The sequence below is a fragment of the Telmatherina bonti genome (assembly GCF_933228915.1).
Source record: "Telmatherina bonti genome assembly, chromosome: 8".
Classification (NCBI taxonomy): Eukaryota; Metazoa; Chordata; class Actinopteri; order Atheriniformes; family Telmatherinidae; genus Telmatherina; species Telmatherina bonti.
This window is the reverse complement of record NC_136626.1, coordinates 33274296-33295406: the sequence shown is the minus strand read 5'-3', so window position 1 is coordinate 33295406 and position 21111 is coordinate 33274296. Positions and strand designations below refer to the sequence as shown.

Genomic DNA, 21111 nt, shown 5'->3' with positions numbered 1-21111 from the left:
CCCTGAGCTCTTTTGTCTGCTGGGTGTGTTGTAGTGGAAGAAGCTCATTACTGCTGCAGGGAACTGGAGAGTTTGAGCTGGACTCTCCATCTCATTTCTCCCAGTTATTCACATATATTTTATATACATACATTTTATATATATACATTTTATATATATATATATATATATATATATATATATATATATATATATATATATATATATATATATATATATATATATATATATATATATATATATATATACATACATACATACATACATACATACATACATACATATATATATATATATATATATATATATATATATATATATATATATATATATATATATATATACATATATATATATATACATATATACATATATATATATATATATATATGTATATATATATATACATATATACATATATGTATATATATATATACATATATATATATATATATATATATATATATATATATATATATATATATATATATATACATATATACATATATATATATATATATACATATGTACATATATATATATATATATACATACATATATATATATATATATATATATATATATATACATACATATATATATATATATATATATATATATATATATATATATATATATATATATATATATATATATATATATATATATATATACACACACACGCACGCACACTGCTCAAAAAAAATAAAGGGAACACTGAAGTAACATGTTGTAGATCTGAATGAATGAAATATTTTAATAAATACTTTGTTCTTTCCATTGTTGAATGTGCTGACAACAAAATCACACAAAAATTAATTAATGAAAATCAAACGTATCAACCCATGGAGGTCTGGATTTGGAGTTATACTCTAAATGAAAGTGGAAAAACACACTACATGCTGATCCAACTTTGATGTAATGTCCTTTAGACAAGTCAAAATGAGGATCAGTAGTGTGTGTGGCCTCCGCGTGCCTGTATGACCTCCCTACAACGCCTGGCCATGCTCCTGATGAGGTGGCAGATGTTCTCCTCCCACACCTGGACTAAAGCATCCGCCAACTCCAGGACAGTCTGTGGTGCAACTTGGTGTTGGTGGATGGAGCGAGACATGATGTCCCAGATGTGCTCAGTTGGATTCAGGTCTGGGGAACGGGCGGGCCAGTCCATAACATCAATGCCTTCATGTTGCAGGAACTGCTGACACACTCCAGCCACATGAGGTCTAGCATTGTCTTGCATTAGGAGGAACCCAGGGCCAACCGCACCAGCATATGGTCCCACAAGGGGTCTGAGGATCTCATCTCAGTACCTAATGGCAGTCAGGCTACCTCTGGCGAGCACATGGAGGGCTGCTCGTCCCTCTAAAGAAATGCCACCCCACACCATTACTGACCCACTGCCAAACTGGTCGTGCTGGAGGACGTTGCAGGCAGCAGAACGTTCTCCACAGCGTCTCCAGACTCTGTCAGTCTGTCACATGTGTCTCATACCACTAGAGTGAAAGCACCGCCAGGATTCAAAAGTGACCAAACCATCGTCCAGAAAGCATCGGAACTGAGAAGTGGTCTGTGGTCACCAGCTGCAGAACCACTCCTTTATTGGGTGTGTCTTGTCAGTTGCCCATAATTTCCACCTGTTGTCTTTTCCATTTGCACAACAGCATGTGGAATATATATATATATATATATATGTATGTGTGTAAATATGTATGCATAGGAAGTTTTTCTTACCTTGTATCATATATGGCATACAGCTTTTTGTTTCCATCAACGGCATTCCTGTAAGAAAACAAAAACAAGAATTACTTTCTGCAGTAAATTGCTGACTTTGGCTGCCTGAAACTTGCCCCAGGAAAAAGTTTGGAGATTTATTTTAAGGCCCATTGCCAAAATCACAGATGTTCTGCAGGATTTCCCTGTAAGTCGAGTTCATCAAGGTATCGCAGTGTCACTCATCATTACTACTTCATAGTGAAGTGAAAATTCCCTTGATCCAGGTGGGGATCTGGATCACTTCCCAAATAAATTTCTTTTATGAAAGTTCCTGACAATTTAACCAAAATCCATCCATAACTTTTAGAGACATTTTGCTGACACACAGACAAACTGAGGTAATAACAAGACCGAACAAAGTTTGCTTAAATGAAGTCACCAAACACATTAAAACTGACTAAAAATGAGTTGAGGCATAAAAACACCACAACATTAAAACCTCTTGGTAATCGAACAAAACTCCAATTAAAAGCCAAGCTAAAAGAACAAAAAGTGGATTTTCCACCAAGATTTGAAGGACTATTCAAACTCTGCAGCGTGAACGTTTTGTAGCATTTTATTCCACCATCTGGGGGCTTCCACAGTGGAAGCCATATCCACACATTGGCTCCATGAAGGGCTTGCAGCTAAATGACGTCAGTGATCTGTTGGAGTTATAAAAGTATAGACGCTCGGTTAAATAGTTTGGTGCCGTATCATTTGAAACTTTGAAAGAAAGTCATAGAAACTTTGAAGTGGGACAAGTGGCTGACGTTGCGGTAACGTATTGTGTCATTTCCTGTTTCCCTAGCGTGTATCACTGCGGATTGCTACAAGCCGTTGGCTCCTTTATCTTCTTTCTAACTTCTATCTATTGTTAACCAACCACTCACTTTAGCGCACAATATCTTCCCAAACCACTGTTCTATATATTGCATTTATTTTTGGGATCTTTGGCTTTCTGTTTACTGACTTAAACAGCTCAAGCACTCGGTTTTAGCATGGCTGCTAGCTCTCTTCCCACACCCCGGTCCCCTGCCTTTTCTTGCTCGGTGTGTCTGATGTTTAGCTACTCCTCCGCCTCCTTTAGTGAAAATGGTAGTTGTATTAAGTGTAGCAGCTTGGCAGCCTTGGAGGCGAGGCTCTGCGAGTTAGAAGCCCAGCTCCGCACTCAGTTAGGGAAGCAGTTAGTCAGCAAGCCCCCATTAGCCAGTGCGGAGCTACCAGCCAGGGCAGCCATCCCTCAGCAGTTCCCGCGCAGCCGGGAGCCGAGGCGGGCTGGACGACGGTCAGGCGGAAGCGTAGCCCCAAACCAAAACCCACTGGCCACCACCGACCTGTTCACGTTTCTAACAGATTTTCCCCGCTCGGTGACACACCCGCTGAGGCAGAAACCCTGATTATAGGTAGTTCCATAGTCAGAAACGTGGCTCTAGAGACACCGGGGACCATAGTCAAATGCATTCCTGGGGCCAGAGCGGGCGACGTCGAATCGTATTTGAAACTGCTGGCTAAGGCTAAACGTAAATACCGTAAGATTGTAATTCACGTCGGCGGTAACGACACCCGGTTACGCCAATCGGAGGTCACTAAAATTAATGTTGCTTCGGTGTGTAACTTTGCCAAGAGCATGTCGGACTCCGTAGTTTTCTCTGGTCCCTTGCCAAATTTAATCAGTGATGACACGTTTAGCCGCATGTCATCCTTCAACCGCTGGTTGTCTAGGTGGTGTCCCGATAACAACGTGGGTTTTATAGATAATTGGAGCGCTTTTTGGGGAAAGCCTGGTCTTATTAGGAGAGATGGCATCCATCCCACGTTGGATGGAGCCGCTCTCTTATCTAGCAATATGGACTCTTTTATTAGTCAGCTAAATTGACAACTCAGGGTTGGGACCAGGAGGCAGAATTGTAGTCCTACACACTTTTCTGCAGCTTCCCACCTGCCGCCGCCCACCCAAAACCCCATTCCGACCTTATACAACTTCCAAGCAGTAAGAATTAAACAACACAAAAACACTTCTGGGGTTAATCGTGAAAACCTCATAAAAATAAAAACAATGGATCTAATAAAATCTGAAAATAAGACAATAAAGTGTGGCCTACTGAATATCAGATCCCTCCCAAATAAGTCTTTATTAGTCAATGACTTGATAGGTGATCACCACATTGATTTATTCTGTCTTACGGAAACCTGGTTACAGCAAGAGGATTATGTTAGTATTAATGAAGCTACGCCAGCTAACTATTTAAACTTTCACATTCCTAGAACTACAGGCAGAGGAGGAGGTGTTGCAGCTATTTTTAAGTCAGAATTTTTAATTAATCCTAAGCACAAAACTAACTATAAATCCTTTGAATTCCTGACATTAAATTTATCTCATCCAAAATGGAATTCAGAGAAACCGCTCCTTTTAGCATTAGTGTATCGCCCACCTGGACCTTACTCCGAGTTTCTGACCGAATTCTCTGATCTCTTGTCTGAGTTAGTGCTGACTACTGATAAAGTCATTGTACTAGGTGATTTTAATATTCATGTTGACGATGAAAATGATAGTTTAAACATTTCCTTTAGCTCTATTCTAAACTCAATTGGGTTTTCACAAAATGTCAATGGAGCCACTCACTCTCATGGTCATACTCTTGATCTTGTTCTAACATATGGTATTGAGACTGATAAGCTCAAAGTATTTCCTCAAAACCCTGTCTTGTCCAATCACTTCTTATTAACCTTTGAATTCACTTTATTTGATTACTCACTGACCAAACATAAATTCTACTATAGTAGATGTTTATCAGACAATATTACAAAATTTAAACAATCAATTGAATCAATTTTTTCACATCTACCATATGTTAGCATGACTGAGAGTCCCCCTTTAAGCTTTACTCCTGCTCAGATTGATCAACATGCTGATACTATAACAGCTTCAATGCGTACAACCTTGGATAATGTTGCTTATGAAGGCTCCCTGGTTTAATTCCCAGCTTCGAGCTCTAAAACAGGCGTCAAGGCGTTTGGAAAACAGATGGCGTTCATCAGGACTAGAGGAGTCTCACTTAACCTGGAAAGAAAGTTTAATTGTATACAAAAAAGCCTTACATACGGCAAGAACAGCTTATTATTCATCATTGATAGAAGAAAACAAAAACAACCCTCGGTTTCTTTTCAGCACTGTAGCTAGGCTTACTAGGAGCCGGAGCGCTGTGGAGCCATGTATTCCTTTCTCACTTAGCTGTAATGATTTCATGTATTTTTTCAGGAATAAAATTGACACTATTAGAGATCAAATCCACAATATTCTTCCTTCTACTTGTAATGTTGAGCCTGTTGTGGTCTCCGACGCATCCTTAGAACCAGGATCTGACTTGTGTCTAAATAGTTTCTGTCCTGTCCAACCCTCTGAATTAACTAAAATAATAGCTTCATCTAAACCATCCACCTGTATCTTAGACCCTCTCTCAACGAACCTATTTAAGGACATTTTCCCTTTAATTAATACATCACTACTAAATCTTATCAATATGTCTTTAGTGACAGGATATGTACCACAATCATTTAAAACTGCTGTAATCAAGCCTTTACTTAAAAAGCAATCTCTGGATCCAGAGGTGATAGCAAATTATAGACCTATATCTAATCTCCCGTTTATGTCCAAAATTCTGGAGAAAATAGTTTCCGCTCAGCTACATGCCCACCTGAGCAGAAATAATTTATGCAAGGAGTTTCAGTCAGGATTTAGAGCTCATCATAGTACTGAGACAGCATTGGTGAAAGTTACTAATGACCTTCTTATGGCCTCAGACAAAGGACTTGTGTCCGTACTTATCTTGCTTGATCTTAGTGCTGCATTTGATACAGTCGATCATAACATTCTGTTACAAAGACTAGAACAGGTGATTGGAATTACAGGTACAGCGTTAAGCTGGTTTAAATCATATTTATCTGATAGACTTCAGTTCGTTCATGTAAATGACAAGTCCTCCTCACAAACTACAGTAAGTCATGGAGTTCCTCAAGGTTCTGTACTTGGACCAATACTCTTCACGCTATATATGCTCCCTTTAGGCAAAATTATTAAACAGCATGGAATAAACTTTCATTGTTATGCAGATGATACTCAAATATACTTATCCTTTAAACCAGATGAAACAAATCAGCCCAATAGGCTACAAAATTGTCTCATAGACATAAAGACTTGGATGTCTACAAATTTTCTCCTCTTAAACTCAGATAAGACTGAAGTAATTCTCGTTGGATCTGAAAAACTCAGAGCTAAATTTTCCGGTTTTGTAATGAACCTGGATGGCATTACTTTAGCTTCCAGTGCTACAGTGAGAAACCTTGGAGTAATATTTGACCCTGACCTGTCCTTTGGCCCACATATTAAGCAGGTTACTAAAACAGCCTTCTTTCATTTACGTAATATAGCCAAAATTAGGGACATTCTGTCTCAGAGTGATGCAGAAAAACTGGTTCACGCTTTTGTTACTTCGAGACTAGATTACTGTAACTCTCTATTACTGGGCTGTCCTAAATATGCCCTGAAAAGCCTTCAGCTGATCCAGAATTCTGCAGCCAGAGTCCTGACCAGAACCAGCATGAGAGATCATATTTCTCCAGTTTTAGCCTCTCTTCATTGGCTGCCTGTTGAATCTAGAATAGAATTTAAAATCCTTCTCCTTACATATAAAGCCCTCCACAACCAGGCACCACTATATATCAAAGACCTCATTGTTCCTTATATACCAAGCAGAGTACTTCGTTCGCAGACTGCAGGCTTACTTGTGGTTCCTAGAGTCTCAAAGAGCCGAGCAGGAGGCAGAGCCTTTGGTTATCATGCCCCTCTCTTATGGAATAAGCTCCCAGTTAGTGTTAGGGAAGCAGACACCCTCCCCACCTTTAAGACTAGGCTGAAGACTTATCTTTTTGATAAGTCCTATAGCTAGGGATGGTTAGCATCCCTTAGTTATGCTGCTATAGGTTTAGACTGCTGAGGGACATTTCCTGATACACTGAGCTTCTTTCTTTTTCTCTTTATCTCTCTCTCTTTTATCCCCCCCCCTCCCCCATAACAGTGTTGCATCATTAACATGTATGTCTCCTGTCTCAGCAGGTCTCCCTGGCCGGGAGTAGCAGTTCCTGTTGTCTGTTGTCTTTCTGTCCTCTTCCCCCCACACAGCAGAGGCAGATGGCTGCCTGTCCTGAGCCGGGTTCTGCCAGAGGTTTCCTTCCTGTTAAAAGGGAGTTTTTTCCTTCCCACTGTTGCCAGTGTGCTTGCTCAGGATGGGAGATTGAGTTGGAGTTTCCAACTCAATCTGTTGGTTTCCTTATATAGGCTATTATGAATTGGCCTTCATTATGTTTTCCCCTCTGTCTGTAAAGCGTCTTGGGATGGCATTGCCGTGATTTAACGTTATATAAATAAAGTTGAATTGAATTGAATTAAATAGAAACTTCAAACCAATACAAAACTAGACTGGCAGCTGGTGCAAACACGCTGAAACTGGAGTGATGTGAGCATGTAACCTGTTAACCTGTGCACTGTGAGTTGCCTCTTTCAAAGGTGTAAAATAACGCGTCGGCACCCAGTTGACATGTCTAAATGTGCAAAATATGGTGTTATATATTGGAAGGAGAAAATGTAAATATATTAGTTTAACACCTGCAGTGTGATCTATCACACCTGAGAGAAACGTTCTTCATTAAATCTCTGCCTGTATTTAACACGCTTCAAATGGACGTGCAGTCTGTGTGCGTAGTTATGCACACATGGCAACAAGGCGACATCAAAATGAAGCAGAAAACGCATTTTTCCATTTGTTAAACTGTCAGCAGATAGATTATGTGTATTAGGTATATGGGGCCGCGCACTAATACCTAATGTGATCTCTTTATGTGTGTGTGTGTGTGTGTGTGTGTGTGTGTGTGTGTGTGTGTGTGTGTGTGTGTGTGTGTGTGTGTGTGGTGTGGTCAGTGAGTTGATCTGTAACTTAAAGAATGAGTCGTCACAATAAATGATCAGTTCGTACCATCAAGTGAAGTAAACCTTCCCTGTCATTATAGACAGTCCTCTCAGTCAGCTAAGAGACTTTTACACTGGCTGTTAGCAACGCAAATAATATACAGTAGTGGAGTAGAAGGTGCAATATTTACCATAGCGCCCCCCCCATGCTTGCCTTTGCCTGGGGCCCCAAATCTCTGAAATCCGGCACTGACTTTAGGTGAAATAAGGAGCTACTACCTTCCTAAAACCTAGATATTGTAGCATGTTGAGCATTGGTGGGTGGAGTTTTCCCAGCATGCCTTGCTGACTTAGTTAAGGTTGCACCGTGAGTGAGACTGCTAATGCCGTTAATGAGACTGTTCTTCAATGCATGTAGGTGGTTCTGTGAATGTTAATAAAGGGTCCAACACGTAAGAGAGAACTCTTGTCTGCATTCAACTTCATCCCATTAACATTGCTACAATATGTATTTTTAAAGGTTTGACATTATTTACCGGGGGCACCCTTCCCTCTGTGCCCCTGCTGGCCCCCCCATCAAAATTTCCTTAGACTCGCCCCTGTTTGCGGACAGCTGCTGGAAACAAACTAGCTGCTGTGCAAGCGTCCTTTTCGCTAAATCTTGGATTAAACATTCATTTCTTTGAGTTTGGCGCTTTTTTCGACGCTTTAATGGTTCAGTCAGAAGTGCTGAGGTAGATCTTGTGTCCCACTTTTAATCGGGGCCACAGTAAGGGGGTTAAATGGGAGAAGTGTGTGTAACGAGCTTAAAAGCAGCAACACAGTGAGTGTTTGTTTCCCTCCCTCACTCCTCTCCTTCGTCTCCCCCCTCTGGTCGCCCATCCTCCCGCTTTTCTGCACCGAAGTCTACATTTTCCACCGCACTTTGCCGCTGGTTACAGTATTGGATTTTGTGCAAAGCTGGCTGTGCGCTCGCGGCTCCTCAGAGACCAACTAAAGGATAGTCAGTCAGCAGAAGTGTTGGGAAGACGTCCCCCACCCTCACCCTCCGCTTCCAGCATCCTAATGGCTCTGGGAGAGAAATAAACCTCGCTGACAGGGAAATTACTCTTCTTTTCTCCCCTCCTCCTTCCTTTCCTTTTCGCTATTTCCAAAATGAAATGAATATGTGGAGGAGGCGTCCTGAGGAGGGACTGATGCCAGTTACGCGAATCGGTGCAATCTGCGCGTGAGAGAAGTTGGGTTGCGCAGCGTCGTGTGTGGTAAGCTTTGGAAACTGCGGCAGCAGAGCCTTGTTATAGGCCAGAACAGTGTGAGATGTAGTGGGACGTGTGTGGGCTTTCCGAGGAGGAGGAAGAAGAGGAGGAGGAGGGTAGGCTGCTTCAGGAGAGAGTCTAACAGCCCCTCAGCTCTGCTGCCTCAGTAGGAAGAAAGGGAGCTGCTCCGGGGAAACTTGGTGATGAGAGCCGGAGCAAGAGAGGAGGTGCCTGGCTTTAATCGGGATGTTTGGTGTGTGTGTGGATGGAAAAGGAAGTGGATTCCGGCTGTGCTGGTGGAGAAGCTTGGATGGAAGGATGCAGGTGTCGGTGTAGCCACAGTCACCTCAGTGAGACAGAAGTCTTGTGGTGAGATGTGCTGTATGAGGGTGGGATGCAGGGGATTCAGACATCCAGAACTGTCTGATGGAGGTCCTGGTGCTGCTCGGATGCTTTAGACTTGGTGGACGTGACTGGTTTGGATGCATCAGATTTTCAGCCGGTTTTGCTGTTTTGGGATTTTTACATCAGTAGTTCAGCTGACTAAAACAAGGACAACTGTTTTTAAATGATTAGAAAATGCTCCTCAGTAGAGCAGAGGCAGTCAGAGAGGAGTGAGGTGGAACAGATTGTAGTTTTACAGAAGTGTGTGTGTGTTTTCAGGAATGGGCGATGGGATGTACTACAGCTTTGCAATGAGACGTCTTTGGTTCTGTGTCCTGCTTTTGAGCATCGCCTGCTGTCTGGGGTAAGGCACTAACTTCCGTAATGTGTTGCCATTCTGGCTTATTCTATAACTACTCTCTATACAACTAAAAAGGTTGATTTTAATGGTGAGAAAAGTTAAGATGATCTTTTTTTTCCATCTTATCTTCCAGCCTCGCCCAGGATGTAACTGGAACTCCCAAAGAGGCAGAATTAAACGACAACATCACCATCTTCACTCGCATCCTGGACGGACTGCTGGACGGCTATGACAACCGACTTCGCCCCGGACTGGGAGGTAAGCCCTCCTCCTGATCTTTGGGTTTGGGAAGGTATCAGAGGCGAGCCCTCTGCTCAACCCAGACAAATAAAATGTACCCGTGTGATGAAACAGACACACTCTCACCTGATTAGACCTCCTGTACGTATGATTTATTGTTCCTGTGAAGACACTCTGAAGCTGGGCTGCTGTGACCTTGAACACACCATTATATCACTGTATCGCTGGTTAAATGGCTCGTCTGTTCTGCAGCGGCTACAAAGTTCTCATCATGATGAAGACATAGAAAATATTCTCAGTCTGATCGATACCGTCAGCAGAAACTTGCATCATATACTTTATTTATTACAATAATGTAGCCTAACATCTTAAATGTGTTTAATGTTGCAGTTATGAGACTTTACTTTCTTATTTTTATTGAAAGAAACCTTGTTTTTATATATCTGGGATTGTTTTTATGTTAATTTGCTGAAAATGAAGGTTTGTTTGTACCCAGTAGGAGTCCACAAATTCTACCCTGCAAAACACAAAGATTAGAGGTGTAGATCCTGATGCGATTCATCTTTATATCACTCCAAATTATTTTAGTTCAAACTGTTTTTTTTTATGAAAACTTGACAACAAGACACAGTTTCTTCTTCAGCCAGGAACTCACACTGTGTGTTTGCTTCACTATGTTTCGCGTTCAGATTGGCCAGTCAGGTGTGTGTCAATATAAGTGTCCCTGATCCTTTAGCTTTATCCCGTAAAGTTTATATTTAAAAAGAAAAACAAGGATTTTTGAAAGAAAAAGATTAAATTATTCAAAAATACAACTCACATCTGCCACTTTATCAGGTCCACCAGACTGGACCCTTTTTTTTTTTTTTTTCTTTTTTTTTTTTTTTTTTTTGTCTTGTCCAGCATTTAAGCAAGCAGACTGATGTTCTGGATGCTGTGTTCTGCTGAGCAAATTTATTTTGCCAAGGGGAACTTTTGTAGATGTAATGATCCCCTTGTATTTCTTGATTCTTATTTTATTTTTCAATTTGTTTTGGATAATAGCTTGTATTACAGAGTTTATGCTACTGGACCTGACCGGAAAGGACAGGAAAGGGGCAGAAAGAGAACAGAAAAGAGAACATAAAAAAAACAAAAAAAAAAACAAAAGAAAGAGATCAATGCATACATGTATATGCACATACATACCCACCTACATATATATGTATATACACTCGCACATACATTATATATATACATATATACATACATACATACATATACACATACATACACATGCATATACACACATGTACACATACATGCATACATAAAGATAGATATACATACATACATATACACATACATACACACACACATATATATATATATATATACATATATACACATATACATACTCACATACATACACATACATATACACATACACATACACACACATACACATACATACACATACATACACATACATTCACACATATGCATACATATATACATATCCATACACATACATACATACACATACACATAAGTACACACACATACCCACCCACACACATAAATATATACACCCACACAAGCCAACTCTAGATTCGTGGAGAACAAAACCGTTGACAATCATGAAGACCAGAAACTAGCAAGTTAAGTCAAAAAGACAGAAAGAGAGGTACCTGCTGTTAATGAATAAACTTGCTGGATGACTCAGTGACTGTGACACATGCAGAACATTCATGCAGAACATTCAGAGTGGAACGTGTTTAGAGAAGAGTGATCATGCCAATGTGACCCCGCCCGCCTACAGCTAGAGGAAGGCCAGGAGAACCCAGAGACCCGGGTAACCGACAGTCACCCCCAGGTACAGATCCCAACCCCCCCACTCCAGAGCCAGCCATGCATCTGCCCAGGAGGTGGCGAAGGAGGTGCCCAACCAGAGTCCCCCGCAGTCAGGGGGAACAGGCCCCAGCAGGCCCAGGCCGGCAAGGGCCGATCCCGCCGGGCACCGGCCACCTAGGGCAGACAGAGCGCAGGCCCCAGGGCCCCAAGAGCCCGTGAGCAGCCCCCCGCCCCCGCAGGCAGAGGGCACAGCCCACACCGACGGAGGACCAGGATCCCCAGACCGCCACCCAGCGGCAGCCAGGTCGCACCCCAGCGCACCAGCTGCGCCCCCGGGTACAGGACACCACCCCCCCACCACCAAACCACACACACATATACATGCATCCCCCCCCCCCCCCCCCCCCCCCAACACGCACTCCCCTCACACATATACATGCATACCCTTTTTTTAACCTCAGAACTGCCTTAAAGCTATTGTTGGTAATCTGCAGACATGTTTACCCCGGATGAACTGGTTCCTCGTCCTGATAGTAGTCTATATATTTTGTTATGATGAACAATAAGAAATATAGTTAGACGCCTCGGTTTAATGTAAATCTGTAAAAACTCTGATCAATGAAATGAAGTTGTTCATTTCTTATATTTCATAAGCTTCTTCTCCCGGCTCCCCTCCTCCCTCTCCAGCATATCTGATAGCCACACCCTGCATATAAACAGCATGTTAGGATGAAAATACAAAGTAATGAAGAAGAAACTCGGAAGGCAAACATGGCTGAGAAAATGCAGGAAGGATTTCCCGACCCGGCTCGGTTTATTTGCCTCCTCCTGCTAAACAGCCGAGAAAGAGAAAATCGTTGGTGGAGAAAGCTGCGAACATCACCTGACCCTGGTTTAATTCTTGGTGTCACAGATTTAACATTGAGTAGGAAATTTATCATCATGATGAAGAAAGCAGCTGGAGATGATGTGAGCTTTGTGACATGGTGCATCATCCTGCTGGAAGTTTCCATCAGAAGATGCTACACTGTGCTCAGAAAGGGATGGACATGGTCAGCAGCAGGACTCAGGTAGGCTGTGGAGGTTAAACCAGGTCATGTTGGTACTAAGGGGACCAAAGTGGGACCAGAAAACCTCCCCCCACCATTCCACCAGCAGCAGCCTGAAGCGTTGATCCTGACGGCAGGATGGATCCATGTTGTCATGATGTTTCCAGCAGATTCTGATCCTACTCGGGGCGAGAGAAAAAATCAATTCACATAAAAATAGGGATGTTTTGTTTTACCATTTTTTAATAATTTTTTTTGGTCAAAAATATATTTTTTATTCACTTTTAAATGTTTATATGTTTTAGATGCCAGATGGAGAAGAAGTTACCGCTTTTCTCCAGCAGAGGGCGAAATGTTTCTCTTTGACAGTCGAGTAAAATGACGTTATATCCGTTTAGAAAAACACTTAAACGGAAAACGGGGAACGGCTGACAACCTGCAGGAATGTGCAGATAAATCCTCCACCATCACATTTTAAGTCAAAAGTGTGGACACATGTTGTATCATTTGCTTTGGAGAGAAAAGCAGAGCTGGACATGTGGAAAGCTGTTTGTAAACTCTGTGATGAATGTCTGTACTGCAGTAACACGACTAACGTTACTGCCACCTAGCAGGACACCGTCCTGACGTAAATGCAGAGCGAACGCAGCAGCAGCAAGCCAACAGACACGCAAACCAGCACTTTTATATGCAATTTAAGTTTATGGAAGAAGAGTAGAAGTTCAGACAGCTGGTTCAGATATACTGCTGCTCAATGAATCTTAAAAACTGTTGATTTTTTATTTGGGAAATCTGCCTCTTGATAAAGTCTGTAAAGTTGCTCATCAGGCAACTTTTTTACTTGTTTAAAAAGCAAACTAAAAATCGACAAAACTGAGGAATCGAAATTCAAATTGAAGCAGATTCTGATCCTACCATGTGAATGTGACCATCTGCTTCCAGGTTGGACGTGTTGTGTGTTCAGAGATGATTGTCTGGTGGGAACCAGTGCTTACTGGACTTCCTGTTGTCTTTCCATCATCTCCAACCAGTCTGTCCATTCTCCTCTGACCTCTGACACCAAGCAGACATTCTGGTCCAGACAAACTGCTGCTCGCTGGATATTTTCTCTTCTTCAGACCTTCTCTGGAAACACTAGAGATGGTTGTGTGTGAAAATCCCAGTAAACACTCAGACCAACAACCATGCTGCGTTCAAAGTCACCTAAATCTCCTTTCTTCCTCATTCTGATGCTCAGTTTGACCTTCATCAAGTCGTCTTCATCATGTCTACATGACTGGATGTGTTGAGTTGCTGCCGTGTGATTGGCTGATTACATACATGTTCTAACAATCACCTCAACAGGTGAACCATAAAAATTTATGAGATATTTCAGTCATTATCTGACTGTTAACAGAAAGAACGAATAAATATTTTTATTTTTATAGAACAGACCATTTCTATCAACCAACGATCCAGGTTCTTCTAGACGGGAGAACCGATACCTTACGGCAGGGGTGCCCAAAGTCGGTCCTCGAGGGCCGCTGTCCTGCAGGTTTCCCATGTATTCCTGTTCCAACACATCTAGCTTCCACTAAATGGATCAAACAGCCAATGACGTGCACAACTGATTAAGCTCTACTACTAATTAATTTGAATCAGGTGTGTCTGAGCAGGGATACATAGAAAACCTGCAGGATTCTGGCCCTCGAGGACCGGAGCTGGACACCTCTGCCTTACGGCCATGGTGCGTACAGAAGAGTCTGTTCATGGGGAACAAAGAATAACTTTGGCAACAAAATGATTTGATCAACAAAGTTTCAGCTACTTTTCCATCAGTGCTGCGGCTCAGCAGCTGAAATCTGGAGGAAATGTAGTAAAAAGTTCATTTAAAGTGGAACTATTATGTGCATTTCAGGCTAATGTATTTTTATTTCTGAGCCCTGTAGGGCTGGGATTGATCAAGTTATTGTCACAAATCGCTTTATTTACTTCAGACCGACCCTCTCCGTAGGCTGTCAGATCAGCCTGCGGGCAAAACGAGTGGATTGAGACTCTTCCGCATTAAGCCCCGCCTCCCGCCACTGCACTACATCGGGAGCGCGCACCGCACCTGCTTTCGCCGTCATTGTAACATCTCATAAACAGAAGGATTAGGCTAATATGAACACAATAAAAAAACCAAATACAATCTCAACACATAGCATACAGCCCTACATGTTGGAACCTGAATCAGAGCCTGAAAACGAAGTGGAAAACAGCAACCCACAGCAACGAATGCAGCAGGATGTCTCTCTTTGGTAAACTCACCAGCCATCGTTGGAAATAACTTTATCCCACGTTTTCCACCCGCCTGATGTATTTGTACATGCCCTTGTTAACCAGTAGAAGGTAACCAATCACCGAACCTTATCCCCCGGGACGTCACAAGGATTTCCAAGTAGAAAAAACTCTCTAAAACGACGCATTTTTCGTCGCCATAGAAACCGAACGGAGAGAGTGCTGGAACTCAAACATGCGTTTAGGTGATAAAAAACAGTGCCGTTCACATGTCTGATGAGGATTCAACACTGTAACACTGTAGAAAGCTCAGAAAACTCCAAATAACAGAATAGCACCCCTTTAAATACTAACAGAGTAGGCTGCGTGCAGCAGGAACAAGCTGCACAAAGTCGGAATTATGTTTTGTTTTCAGGATTCTTTCAAAGCTTCTTTTCAGACGGGATGTTGAGAATCCAGCGATGAAGAGCTTCATGTGACCCGCAACAACAGAAACTTTATAAATATGACACACAGTCCTGAAAAGGAAGCTGTGGAGGCAAATATAGACGTGTTTTTAGTGTTTGTTTCTTTCCAGCTGCGCTTTGCATCGCTGCAGCCGTGCAGCAGGTTTATGAACACACACAAACAGAAATCAGCACGAAACATGATAAACGTGCTGCTTCTCGTGTTGCACTTACCAAACACACAACACATCCAGGTCCTCGTTTGTCAAACTTTCATAGAAACAGCCTTAAATTTAATCTCCTGAATAAAATTTATATAGTAAGTTCATGTCAGCCATGTACAGGCTTGTTGTGTGATCTTTATGACAATAAGCTGTTCAGAAATCACACATTTGTTCACGATCATAGTAATTTATTTCAGAAATACTCTCTGTTATCCGGATGTGATGGTGAAATGGAGAGGCGTCTGGATTTAAGTCTTTCTGGTCCCATGTGGTCCGTTTCATGCATGATGCAGCACAAAATAAAGCAGAAATTAAACTGTTTTGCAGTTTTATAAAATTTCACAAGCAGGAGTTCCAACAATGTTGTAAAAAAGAGAAAGAGATTTAAATGATAAGAAAAATACAGCGAGACAGAAAGGAGAGCAGCTAGAAGAGAAGAGAAAAACCACAGATAAGACCCGTCTGTCCACGGAGGGCCGAGCCCATCATGTCCAGTATAAACACAGTTTCTTCTCCAGTCCCAGCGACCAACAGATCCAGAGTTAGGGAATGCCAGATGTCTCTCCTGCTTCATCGCTTGGATTTGTACCAGAACAGCTCCGTTACAGTTAGTATCTCTGCAACAAAAGGTCCCGAATCACTGCAGGACGTGAAATCTGCTCTGACATCTCATCAAGCAGATCAGCACTGTGGAGACAAAGTCCCTGCTGAAAACTCCACATGCACCACCATCACCACTCAAAACTCTTCTCAGAAAAACTGCTTTTAATGCTGAATATTTGTCTTTTATTCATTTCAATTTCTGCTATTTAATGTAAAGCTTCTGTCAGTATTATCTAAAGAGCTCTATGAATTAAACACATAATTATTTATTATTATTTTAAGTTTCAAACGCTCATCTGTCACACACATCTGTTTATCATTAAACATTTTTACCACAGTCATTTTATAATTATTTTCAGGAGAACTTGTGGATGTTGAGGCTGACTCCTGGTTTTTCAGCAGAGCTTTTTATTAACTCTGCTCTAAATATGCTCCGAGCTCAGATTATATTTATACGGTAATTTCAATACTTGGTAGAAAAATATTCTTTGGGATGATTTAATGGATGATCAGATTTCTGTCTCCACCCAGCCCTGAAAATAAAGTTTATACAAGTCATATAAATAAAAAAAGCATGATGTAATGTAAATATATAATCAGACTTGGTTGTTGGAGTCACAACATCGAGCAAAGTGTCCCGGTGTGACTGAAGCGGCTGCAGTTTTCATTTTCACCACTAGATGGCAGCAAATGTTCCTCCAACTTTTTCATTATGGCTGATGGAACAAGCATCAACTGGACTTCAGCGTGTGTGTGTGTGTGTGTGTGTGTGTGTGTGTGTGTGTGTGTACCATTTCACATCAGGTGAATAATAATGTGTATAAAACTCATCATGTCCTGTTTGTGCTTGTTTTCACAGAAAAGGTGACTGAGATCAAAACCAACATCTTCGTCACAAGCTTTGGTCCCGTTTCCGACACGGAAATGGTAAGAAACTGATTTATTTTTATTATTTTTCAGCTTTTCAAACAGCATTGCAACACAGTAGATTAGTGTTAATCTAAACCAAATCCATCCTTGTCGACTTTAACCCTGAAGCTTATTTAAAAAAGGCTTTTTGGAGACTTCTGAAGGTTAGGAAGATATTCTACATAAATCATGTTGCCTGGCACCACAGACAAAGAAACATCACTCTTTTTTATCGCATCCTACCCCAGTTTCAAAAGAGTTGGGACTTTGAGCAAAATGTAAATGAAAAAAAACCAAACAATAATCAGAAACAAGAAAAATGTAGAAGATATTCAGGAAAATATGAGCTCATTTTGAATTTGATGGCAGCAAAAAATCTCCAAAAACCTGGAACAGGAGCAAGAAAAGGCTGGAAAAGTCATCAAGCAGATGTTCCTTTTATTCTTCCACAATAGAAGCATTCAGAGAATTAGGAGGAATCTCTGTGCGCATGGGACAAGCATGAAGATCACACTGGATGCTGATGATCTTGGGTCTTTAGAAAGCGCTGCATTAAAAGCAGACATGATTCTCTACTGGCTGCATGGTGGCGTAGCGGTCAGTACAGCAAGTAAGTCGCTGGTTCGAGCCTCAGCTGGGGGGCGGGGGTTTGAACGGTGGTCTTTCTGTGTGGAGTTTGTTGTACTGTGTGTGTGTGTGTGTGTGTGTGTGTGTCTCTGGGCACTGTGGCACTCTGTCTCCCCTCCACTGTCCAAAGACATGCATGTTAGGTTGGTTACTGTGAATAGTGAGTGTGAGCATGAATGGTTTGTCTCTCTGTGTTGTGTTGGTGACCTGTCCAGGGTGTACCCTGCCTCTTGCCCAGTGATTGCTGGGATAGACTCCAGTTTCCTCACATCCCCCTGAACTGGACTAAGTGCTTAAGAGAATGATTCTCGACTGGAAACCAGTGCATGGACTCAGGACGATTCACAGTTAACACCATTCAGTCTGAAATCCACACCTGCAGGTTAAAGCTCCATCATATGTGAAGAGGATCCAGAAACACGCCGTCTTCTCTGGACCAAAGCTCAGTTAGACACTTTTTTAATTCAGAGAATTTGGTGACTCAGCAGGACTTACACCAATAAAGACAAACATTAATTAAAAAATGTTGAGTTGTGAACAGAATATAAAGTATTTTATCGTGACAAAACAACGTTAAGTAAAGTGACAGAGTTACTTGAAGTGACTAAAAAGGGACAAATTGGCTCAAGTTAAACATGTTTAGCATTTACAGTCCCTACATATTATCCATAGCGCCACATGCGTTGCCGTAGCAACCCTCCCCAACAGGCTGTTTTACAGGCTAAATGGCTGCAGTGTGGCAAAGTGGAAACCTGGATGAAGATGTGGAATAGTTTGTGGACAGCATGGACGGCGTGTCCTGCAGACTAAAGAGGAGAGGGAGCATCCAGCTTGTTATCAGCCTGCATCTCTGATGGGATGGGGTTGCATTAGTGCCGATGGCGTGGGCAGCTTCCACATCTGGGAAGCTCCATCAATGCTGAAACATCTGCTCCCATCCAGACAACGTCTCTTTCAGGGAAGATCTTGCAGGTTCCACCATGCTAAACCACATCCTGCATCATCACAGCAGCATGGTGGAACAGGAGAACTGGTCTGCTGCAGTCCAGTTTCACCAGTACAAAACATCTGGAGCATCATGGAAGCAGGAATTATATTCTACTGGAAATAAACATTGAAATTCTGTTTTTATGTCTGTTTTCCATCTTCAGTGGAACTCGGGTTGTTCCTGTGACGTGTTTCATGTGGTTTAGCGCCTCCTACAATCCACACATCGCATCGCCTCCCTCGTCTTTACGAAGCCATTTATTCATTCATTTACTTTTCTGTTTTTGCAGGAATACACCATTGATGTATTCTTCCGCCAAAGCTGGAAAGACGAGCGGCTTCGCTTTAAAGGGCCGATGGAGATGCTGCCTCTGAATAACCTCCTCGCCAGCAACATCTGGACCCCTGACACTTTCTTCCTCAACGGGAAAAAGTCCATCGCACATAACATGACCACGCCGAACAAGCTACTGCGGCTCAAAGACGACGGGACCCTTCTGTACACCATGAGGTGAGCTTCCCGAGGTCGTCCAGTCATCCTGGACTGGAGGATAAACTTCCCTCCTCCAGCCAGACTCACATCCAAAACACTGACTCATAGAGCTGAGTGCTGCTGTTTAGGCATGTTGCGTAATCCAATTAGAAGCTGGAGAGATGACTGAATCCTCCATCAGCATCGTCTTTGTGTTTAATGGTTTCTAAGACCCCCGCTGCTCTGAAACAGCCCACACACTCATTCTCGCTGGTGCACTGATGCATCATTATGTTGTCCTCGTGCATTGAGCTGGAGGTCAGCGGAACTTGAAATGTTTACTTTGACCCAGCGTTTGTGTCCTTCTGAGATCATGTTGTTAATTCTGCAGCAATCTGCAGGCAAACAGGACGAACTCCTCCCTCCTCTCGCTGCTTTTTACACCTGCGACAGCTTCTTAAAGGTCATTTAAACACACAAGCTGCCTCAGACGCGTGTTACGTGCGTCTCCTTTGCAGCTTCTGTTGTTTTAAAAGCTGAAGTAGCTTTTTTTCCCTCACCCCTCTACCCTCTTAAACCACGCTTATCTGCTTACTAGAAGCAGCCAGAGTGGCTTAGACGCGTAGTGTGTTTGATTCTGCACTACAGATAAAACTCATTTCCAGCCACTGCTGGGTCATCATGTTATCGCTTTAATAAATCCTCCAAATCAAATATTAACAGCAGAAGTTCATGGAGACGGAAATGGCTGCATGTCAACAATAATTATTGATCCACTCTCTTTAAAATTGCTACAAGTCCTCTGCACATTCGCCAATGCTACGAGCTGGTAGAAAAGAGATCACAATAGTGCATTAATGGGTTTGTGTACGAGGAACGAGACTATTAGGGAAACACTTTATGCATGCATTACTCTCCTCTCCTACGTCGGATCAGAGAACAAGTAGCTGCTGTAGCATGAAAATATCTTTCAGTGTTGAACAGGCAGCGCTCGGTGATCTGCTGGATGATTAAATAGGACACAGATCAGGCTGTGTTTTTGTTTTTTTACGTGAAGAACAATATGAGATCCACCTGTTAAACTGTTACAAATATCAGCGAAACACAAGGAAGCAACTCAACACATCTAGTCATGTAGACATAATGAAGATGAAGGTCAAACTGAGCATCAGAATGAGGAAGAAAGGAGATTTACGTGACTTTGAACGCAGCATGGTTGCTGGTTTGAGTGTTTACTGGGATTTTCACACACAACCATCTCTAGTGTTTCCAGAGAAGGTCTGAAGAAGAGAAAATATCCAGCGAGCAGCAGTTTGTCTGGACCAGAATGTCTGGTTGGTGTCAGAGGTCAGAGGAGAATGGACAGACTGGTTGGAGATGATGGAAAGACAACAGGAACATGACATGGTTTAACCACCACAGCCTACCTGAGTCCTGCTGCTGACCATGTCCATCCCTTTCTGAGCACAGTGTAGCATCTTCTGATGGAAACTTCCAGCAGGATGATGCACCATGTCACAAAGCTCACATCATCTCCACCATGACGATGAGTTCACTGTCCTCCAACGGCTCCACAGTCACCAGATCTACATCCAGCAGAGCAGCTTTGGGATGTGGTGGAACGGGAGATTCTCATCGTGATGAGGTGGAACGGGAGATTCTCATCATGATGAGGTGGAACGGGAGATTCTCATCATGATGAGGTGGAACGGGAGATTCTCATCATGATGAGGTGGAACGG

At 42.2% G+C, this 21111-nt stretch overlaps 2 protein-coding genes across 2 annotated transcripts in view; one reads left to right on the top strand and one right to left on the bottom strand.

Annotated features, from left to right (window-relative positions):
- gabrb3 (gamma-aminobutyric acid type A receptor subunit beta3) overlaps nt 1-21111 on the bottom strand; it is a gene marked incomplete at both ends in the record, with an annotated part of 90214 nt that overhangs the window by 42275 nt on the left and 26828 nt on the right. Inside the window, one exon of the mRNA XM_079244859.1 lies at nt 1735-1782. Coding sequence (XP_079100985.1) covers nt 1735-1782 — 48 coding nt within the window. The remainder of the gene's footprint in view (nt 1-1734; nt 1783-21111) is intronic.
- The window catches only part of gabra5 (gamma-aminobutyric acid type A receptor subunit alpha5), a gene marked incomplete at both ends in the record, with an annotated part of 44276 nt that continues 32806 nt past the window's right edge, over nt 9642-21111 (top strand). Inside the window, 4 exons of the mRNA XM_079244861.1 lie at nt 9642-9724; nt 9855-9979; nt 17235-17302; nt 19189-19409. Coding sequence (XP_079100987.1) covers nt 9642-9724; nt 9855-9979; nt 17235-17302; nt 19189-19409 — 497 coding nt within the window. The remainder of the gene's footprint in view (nt 9725-9854; nt 9980-17234; nt 17303-19188; nt 19410-21111) is intronic.